The sequence below is a fragment of the Salmo trutta genome, chromosome 31, assembly GCF_901001165.1.
Source record: "Salmo trutta chromosome 31, fSalTru1.1, whole genome shotgun sequence".
Lineage (NCBI taxonomy): Eukaryota > Metazoa > Chordata > Actinopteri > Salmoniformes > Salmonidae > Salmo > Salmo trutta.
The window spans coordinates 17,199,053-17,208,349 of record NC_042987.1 but is presented as its reverse complement, the minus strand read 5'-3'; the positions used below and the strand labels follow the sequence as shown (position 1 = coordinate 17,208,349).

General features: G+C 40.5%; 1 protein-coding gene across 1 annotated transcript in view; it reads right to left on the bottom strand.

The window, feature by feature from the left end:
• Positions 1–5,945: 5,945 nt before the first annotated feature.
• Positions 5,946–9,297, bottom strand: part of LOC115169649 (cadherin-2) — an 83,227-nt gene continuing 79,875 nt past the window's right edge. The window contains exon 16 of the mRNA XM_029725475.1: positions 5,946–7,505. Within this exon, the coding sequence (XP_029581335.1) occupies positions 7,299–7,505 (207 nt within the window). The 3' untranslated portion in view covers positions 5,946–7,298. The remainder of the gene's footprint in view (positions 7,506–9,297) is intronic.

Sequence of the window (9,297 nt, the reverse complement as noted above, 5' to 3'; positions counted from 1 at the left end):
AGCATCCTCAGCTGTTTTCACACAGCTACCAGTCTTCTGACGACTCATACAGTATTAACAATTAAAAATCTATGGCTATGGGATTGACACCTCATAAACGAATGGGTAGATACAGAGACAAATGAAAGAATATACATGTATCTAACCCTCCACGTTAGCTCTGAACAACTATAACACACTTGCTTATTCATTTTATGGCGTCAGCAGGGCGTGGGATGTGTAAGAAATTTGCTCTCTGCTTGTGGGGCCTGGATTTTATGTCAATAGTTCTGGAAGCATCCATCTTCCCGGGTCCACGAAAGGTCACAGGCTGCATAGTTTAGCAGCTGGTTTGCATCTGATTCCCCATGCTGAGGCTGGGACCCACAACACTGTGACTATGGCAGCAACACTTGTTCAGCCATCCAGACAGACAAAGAGCCAAAGCTAGAGCCAGGGTAGCTCTCTCTCTGTCTCTCCCTATCTCTATGATGGTCTTTGGAGAGTACGGGGAATGAGTGCATGCAGTATTTCCCTGTGTATTTGGAGCAAGTGCTTGTCCCAAATAACTTAACTTATACATAAATCCCTTGACATGTAACAATGTAGATATTGTATCTAATATGCAAAGACAACACAGTGACTCTAACATCATTGACAGGTAGCCCCATTGACTTAAGTGGCAACATTACTTTTCTTAAAATAAATAGATAAATATTATTTTGAAAGAATATCTGTAAAAACATCTGCATACAGGGAGGCACCATGAAATCTGGTCACAATGTGGGCTCAGTGGATGGATAAGAGACACATTTTAGTACCATGTGTAGACGCGACAAGCCTCAATCAGATAGTGATTGGATCATATTGATCAAATCACAAAACCCACATGTTAGCACAAGGTGTAACCAGGCTACTCACTCAATATCATCACATACAAAATAACCAGAGTAATATCCTGTTTGTTGCATGGTCAATTGGATTTAGCTTGACTACAAGGCGTGGCCCAGTTGTAATGCTCCAATGGCTGTACCAGTATACTACAGTATGTTGGAGGGAGTGCCTGTGGAAGCAGTGAAGGAGCAGCCTTCACATGTCTCGGTTTCTCTGGTTGAGATTGCCCTGCATTCCTCTGGGGATAATCCGTGTTATGAACTTGAAGTGCAGCATCAGAATATAAATTATTCCCTCCCTCCCTACCGTGGGGGTTAAACAATGAACACGATCTGTACATCAAGACGATGGGCGTAAGAGGAGGTGTGCCTGTAAATGAGAGGAGCGATGGAGAAGACATCCTCAACGGTTTCCTGTACTGGTACATTTACAGCACAGCTGTTAAAAGGTGAAAGGGGGAAACTGTCTAAAGCACGTTTGGGTGGGGGTTGTACCATGTACCTATACTGGAACATATGGAACAGAACATGACACTATGTACATTCACTAATGGCATGAGAGGAGGATGTGAACTATCATCTCAGAGAAGCTGATTTTAAGCAGAAAGCTTATATCATATCAACAGCGACTAGAGCTAGCCAAAGTGTGTCAGTCTGCTTTTGGCATCAGCCTCCATTGTTTGATAAAGCCCCGGGCATTAGAAAACTCTTTTCATTAGCCCAGTGAGTCACCATCAACCACATCCGTTCCTGCAGGGGCCAGACCATTCTTAGCACAGCGGTGGAGAAAGGAGCTCTGAGCTGGCATAAATTAGAGGTTAAATCTGAATGTTAACACAAAAAAAGGAACCACATGAAAACTCCAACCTGACTGAAAACCTCAATGTGAAAGGAAGTGACCTACTGTATGGTGAACCAAATCTGACTCAGCTCTAGCTAAGAACTTTACTCCTACTTCCTAGGGAATAGAAAATAACCCCCTGGTCACACCACATCATTTCAATGTGGATAATTGGGTAGTATTCGGTTGAGACTTTGATCAATGAGAATACAACCTATATTCACCCACTCAAAAAGACAGCCAAAAGCTAGTTGAATTCCCAATGTGTTATAAAAATGCTTTCAACCATCTAAAAGCCCAACCAAATTCCAATGACAAAACATTGTCTGGTTTTTGATTTAGTTGTCACACTAATGTCTATCACTGTGATTTCAACCATTTAAAAGTACAGTAAAGGTCAAATGGGAATACAATGTCAGATATTTTATTTATTTATACAACAGATTAATGTGTTACTTATCACTGTCCTTCATCTAATAGCAGAACCAAATTACCTGGATTGCAATTGAGATTACATTAAAAGTACATGGAGTACATGCAAGTGATCAATGCCGTTTGAGATTCTGTGCAGATCTCTGCAGACCTGCGATGACCTATGTATGCTATCTTGAACATGCACACGTTATATGATTACATAATATCAATTTATACTAACAGTGACCTCAAAATGTAGCCATGTTACTCTTTTTAAGGCAACTGCCATTCTTTAACTTTTTTTTTTACGTGAATCCAACATATTATTTGTTAACTTGTCGACAACTTCATAGGTTATTTATTGTATTTCAAAAGTGATACTCAATGGTGTTTAGTTGTCAACGTAACCAAATATCAACATCTGAAGGAGCTTTATCTTCTTATTGGATTTTTCCTTCCATCTGTGCCACTGTCTGACTTTAATTCCAGTTTGTCTACAAATTAATAATTAATATGTTGTATTCAAGTCTCCATCTCAACCAAAAATATAAGTAGGACTAAATGAAATCAAATCAAACTTTAAATCCACTTCAAGTAAAGTTTGATTTGATTTAGTCCTATCTTTTTTTACTTCGATTTTCGGTTGAGCTGGAGACTTGATCCAAAATATAAATGATTCATTTGAAAACAAACTGGAATTAAAGCCAGACTAAGTCAGTGGCACAGATGAGTCTAAGCAGGAGATACATCTCCTTCAAACCTTGATATTTGGTTGGCTTGACAACCAAACACAATTCAATATCAGTAAATATCATTACATTTTGAAATCAACCAGAGCTTGAAACAGTAGGCCTATGTATTGTCTCTTTTTTGTTGCATCCTGGGTTGAATCTAAGATAGTTGTTGATGATTATGTAGTCCTAAATAGTATCATTGATGATATATGACAGATAGATTATGGTCACATTTCATTTGCTCTGTTCAACCTACCCTTTGGAATGACTTCGATAGCAACAGTGAATCTATTAAAGGCATACTTCGAGATTTTGGCAATGAGGCTCTTTACTTAATTCCCCAGAGTCAGATGAACTCGTGGATAACATGTTCATGTCTCTGCTTGGAGTTTGAAGGAAGTTACTAACCAGTGTTTAGCGCAATTGCTAACTGACCTGGAAGTCTATGCTTACGCTACTGGACACAGAGACAAATGGGTCCATGAGTTCATCTGACTCTGGGGAAGTAAATATAGGCCTCATTGCCAAAATCCCTTTAAGTGGAGATTCCTCAACAATCATTTTCACTATAGAACATTGGTAACGGTCAGTGACAAATATCAAAGCTGGGCTTGGTTAAAACCCTGGATGGGAGAACAAAGGGTAGCTGTAGATAAATCAATTCTCCACTAGGAGGTGCTGCCCAGACAATTGTTTTCTTCTTCTGATAGTGGATATAATGTTGAAGATCTAAATGTACAAAGTCAACATATTTTTTACAAGGTTTGTCTATGTGGAAATTTGGTTACCATGATGACATAATCGTGTGGTAAATATTTTACCCTCAACACAGCAGTTTACATAAATTACTTTTTCAAATCCAATGTATTTTACATGTAGAATCCACTTCACAATACTTAGAAAAACATTGATTTAACCAGTTGGCACCCAGTGGGAACTTAATCCAAGGAAATGTGGGAGTATACGTACATTACTGGATATGTGATATGTGCACCATGCAGTTTAGAAATAACTGATAATAACTAATAATAAACTGAGTAGGATCATGTGGAGTTAGCTAGTGGCATTAAACAATCTGTGTCATAGAGGAACAATAAAGTTGTAAAAGAAATACAGTATATCTGATATAAGACATGCAATAAGCAAACACAGAGCAGTTAATTACCAGTTAAAAGACGGAATAATTACCTCTGCTGAAAAACAAAAGCCAACTAAGGTTCAAAAGACCACCAATTATGATATTATTTCATTGTATTCCATAGCAAGACTTCCAAACCAGCTACTGTCTAATTACGCTGAAGTAATGAGGCATGTCCAGTCCACCTCGGGTTTGGCTGAGCATAATCCACTCCCTGAACTACAATTCCCAGTGGAGCAAAGCGAAGGCGAGAGGGCAAGGGTAGTATTGAGAGGAAGGCTAGATGATTGACTGACATTTCAGAACAGTAGTTAGTATGACAATCTTCTGTCTCTCCATCTCTTTTTTTCTCACCCCATTTCCCACAGTCCCTGGAGACCAGCATACATGCACATCCCCTGAGGGGAGAGAGAGCCCTGCTCGGCTGAGTGTCCTTCCTAACACTAAGTCAGAGAGCTTGATCCTCCCTGGACTGCTGTGAATTCCAGAACCAGGCAGAAAACAGCTGGGAGTAGCTGATCGATATGGCCTTGATGACCTTGAAAAAGCTCCAAAGACATAAGAAGAAATATACTGAATATCTGTTTTATGCCCTCTGACTATTGCACCTACAGTATATACTGTATACGTATTTAAATATACACTCAGGGGCTAGTTAATTAGGTACACCAGCCCGTCCACGAAAATGGAACGCTCCTACAGACAGTGAGTCACGTAGCTTGCTATATAAAGCAGGCAGACAGGCATCGAGGCATTCAGTTACTGTTCGATTGAACATTAGAATGGGGAAAACGAGTGACCTAAGCGACATTGAGCATGGTTTGATCGTCGGTGTAAAGCGAGCCGGATCCAGTATCTCAGTATTGCCCTCCTGGGAATTTCACACATAACAGTGTCTAGGGTTTACCGAGAATGGTGTGACAAACAAAAAACATCCAGCCAGCGGCAGCCCTGTGGGCGAAGACAGCTTAATGATAAGAGAGGTCAAAGGAGAATGGCAACAATCGTGCAAGCTAACAGGCGGGCCACGAACAGACAAATAACGACGCACTGCAACAGTAGTGTGCAGAACGACATCTCGGAACACACAACTCGTCGATCCTTGTCATAGATGGGCTCTTGCAGCAGACGACCACACCGGGTTCCACTCCTATCAGCTAAAAACAAGAAGAAGCGGCTCCAGTGGGCACGCGATCACCAACATCGAACAATTGAGGAGTGGAAAAACATTGCCTGGTCCGACGAATCCCAGTTCCTGTTGTGTCATTCTGATGGCAGAGCCAAGATTTAGCGTAAGCCGCATGAGACCAATCCTGCCTGATGTCAACAGTACAGGCTGGGAAATGTTTTCCTGGCTCACATTAGGTCTCTTAATACCAATTGAGCAACGATTGAACGCCACAGCATATCTGATCATTGTTGCTGACCAAACCTAATAGAACATCTTTGGAATGAGATGGAATGGGCTGTGGTCGCAGCATGAATGTTTTGCCTGTCAATCTGCAGCATAGGTCAATAATCGCATCAGCTTGGACCAATATCCCTGTGCAACGTTTCCGACACCTTGTAAAATCCATGCCCCAAAGAATTTGGGCTGTTTTTGGAGGCAAAGGGGGGTCCGACCCGGTACTAGATGGGAGTAACTAATAATCTGGCCACTGAGTGCACATTGGCTATTCTAGATTTTGAAATATCTATATTTCAAACAGAAAACTCAAGTTCACTCAAGCACACTCATGCACGGCTACTCGTATTTACTGCAAACAAACATTTACAACAAATTGAAATGAAATTAAGCATGAAATATATATTCCTCCTCTTGGTAAAAAAAATGTACAATCAAAATGTTTTTGTCTTGTACAATAGTTTATGTAATTCATAATCCAATTAGAACTGAGAAACAATGCTTAGTTGGAGGAATAAACAAATAAATAAAGAGACAGTCGTTAGCTCCAAAATTGGCATTTTATTTGGATGGTTGGTGGGTCAGAGATGTATAATTTGTTTTCCAGTACATACGATTATCCACAAAGCTTCAGACAAAAACCTTTTCCAGTCTTAAAGCTGATTCAGTAATTAGTGCCAATGGTGCCACAACATCCCACCCACCCCCTTTTTGGTACAAATTCAAACAGTTGTGCTGACAAGATTGCAACTTTTTTATTATTATTTTTTGCTGTTTTTCTTCATTTTATACAAAAGACTTAACTTCTACACATTTAATGTCACACGGTTTTAATTTTTTTTGCTTTGTAAATACATTTTGGAAATAACTTTTTTCATAATTGTTGTTGTCGTGAAAAGATAAAAACATGCAAAAACATTAATTTGTAGTCCAAATTATACATTTACAAGTTCAGAACTTTTTGCACTTCTTCATAGACTACAGAAGAAGAAAAAAATATATGTACACACATTTTCTTTACCGTGAAGTAAAAGTTGAACGTACCAGATGATGACTAAGGCAAATGAAGTGTACATGGATTAGAACAAAATAAACAGTTGTTGTTTTTATAAAATACTACACCACTTCAGAAATAAAGGAAAACAAACATATTCTGCTACAAAAGTATTACTTACGACTCCCTTTATTTGCAACCAGCTGAATAAGTTTAATTTTTTAGTGAAAACATTCTACATTTCTAGAGTACTGTACAGTGCTGTTCTCAGTTGATTCTCCCCATCCAAGCTAATAAAGGATCCTTCATCATCTAAGTTATTCATCTTTGTAATTCACTTAAATAATCATTGTTCAACAAACAGCTGTATTGTGTAACCAAAAAAAGCATGTAGAAGCATACCATAGTTTAACATACTTTCTTATGTTTTGAAATCACTCCAAAAGTCAGTACCATTAAAGCCTTGAACATAAAACTAATCATTCAGATCCGAAAAATGTACAAAAAGGCACATTATATCCCAGTGCTTCTGTACTGTGAAATTCAAGTGTAATTGAGCGCGCTCAATATCAACGATCCAAACAGTGACAGTTCACCAATGTTCCCTCCCCTTCTCCAAAACTGGACTGCACTTCAGCGTATGCCTAAGCCTTCAACAAGCATATGTATGCGTAGACTACAACAATAAGCCTAGATTGGTTGTTTTTTGAAAATATTTCTGAATTATGTTTACTTTTTTTGAACTTTTCTGTCATTGTTCCTGTCACCACTCTTTCAGGGGAATATCGGTAATCAGAAGCTGTCCACATCCATTGAGAGGAAAACAAAATATATTTTCTCTTTTCCTGGGTTCACCATTCTTTGTCATCTTGTTTTTTTAGGTCTTGCACATCCTGTGTCCTAGTCGTCGCTCCCTCCGTACATGTCCGCGAGTTTTCTGAAGCGAGGGCCCCAATCGTTGAGGTAATCGTAGTCCTGGTCCCCTCCGCTGCTGGAGGAGTTGAGAGAGCTTAGGGAGCCGGCTGTGGAGCCACTGCCTTCATAGTCGAACACCAGCAGGGAGTCGTAGGGCGGGGCTGTGGGGTCGTTGTCTGCTGCCTTAAGTCCCTGGATGGACGGGAGGAAATAAAAAAACACAGATGAGTGAGGAGATTAAGGCCAGCCAGTCCACCATGACCAAACCCTGTCTGACAATAGCTACCAGACACCATTCACATTCACAGACATGTTCTTATCCCATACTGCCACCTAAATAGGCTAATATCAACAGGCTAGCATTTTCCTAATGTTTTCCTCCCTTCTACATGTTTTGGAAATCAGGTCCTTTTCATGGATTAAGACCGGCTCTAATTTCCCACTGAGTGTCCATCTGCAGCGAAGCGTTTTGGCTTTGATTCTCCCTGATATTTTTGGCATGCAGGATTATGCAGGACTTTATCAAAAGCTGAGATTTAGCATGACCGCCTGACCAAATGCCTCAGCTCACTGATGACTTAGCCTGGCCCTCCCCCTCCTCAAACCTCCATCACTCCAATGTCCACGGGCACTGCCTGAGGGGCTTGGAGGGCTGAGAGGAGGAGATTGCTGTAGTGGCACTGACAATGTGCCAGCTATCACCACAACACTCTGGACCCTGGTACAGTACTACATGCCCACTCCATTTCGTGTGTTCAAGTATTGCTCCCCAAAACTAGGAATGAGCCCTGGGGAAGTGCTGAGCACAATTGTCTTTGTGTGTGTGTGTGTGTGTGTGTGTGTGTGTGTGTGTGTGTGTGTGTGTGTGTGTGTGTGTGTGTGTGTATATATATATGTTCCATTAGTGTGTGTGTTTCAGAGTGTGGGGTGCAATGGTGGGGGTTTCCATTTTGAAGATTGTGCTTAACATTCCCAGAAGCTCTTGTAGCAGTGTGAGAGGTCCTTATGGATTGCTATTGATTTCCAAGCCCATTCCTTAACGGTACTCTAGAGACTTGATGGATTGCTAATCTAGCACAGGAGATGTGCTTTGGCCATGAAGTGCATTGGGCCCAGTTCCGAATTCAACATCTTCTCATTGCGAGTGAGAACATCTAACAAATAATAACTGAATTAAAAGAAACAGAGCACAACACGAAGAAACAAACGAGCCTCTAGGCTCATTGGAAACATGTCAGATATTTATTTGAACTCCATTTTGTAGTTCTCTCTCTCTCTCTCTCAAAAAAGGATAGATTGAAACAAAGTGCCCAGATGCTTAGTGATTATTTTCCACTTCTTAGCCTTTGTTAAATGTTTGCTCAGGGCTGTGGCGCTGATAATTTGGTGGGAAATATGACAGATGGATTGTTCATTACAATTACAGCCATCACTGCTCTGATGGATAGAGCCCCATCCGACACAACCACCACTCCACTGGGAGTGTGACAAGGTTAGCCAATCACAGAGCTTCACCCTCCTAATTACATTAAAACTGAGTCATCCACTGTGTGAGAGAGACTATCGTCCATCTTAAGAAAACATTGTACTGCCATGTCCTCCCCTGACTTCACCCTCTGGTCCACTGCTCACAAAACAGGTCTCGTATTGAATTTAATAACATCCTATTCAGAGATTTGCGGGGTAAGTTTCTCTGTTTATTTCCCCTGATTAGAAACCAACTGTAGTATTGTCACTGTGAATATGGGGGTTCAGAGTGTAACAAAGTGTGGAAATGTTGACTTGAAAAACGTTTCCCTCAATAACACTTTATTTGAATCATTTATGTTAACTTTTTGTCCAGCACCTGTGGCCAACAAAAGGTTATGTAAGGTGAGGCTGATTTCCCAAACATTACCTCCCGGAGTGGGAACAGACTGAAAGCTGGATAATAGGCTATTGTTTGGCCACTCTGAGAGGCTAAATTCTTGGGCGGATTTGAGAC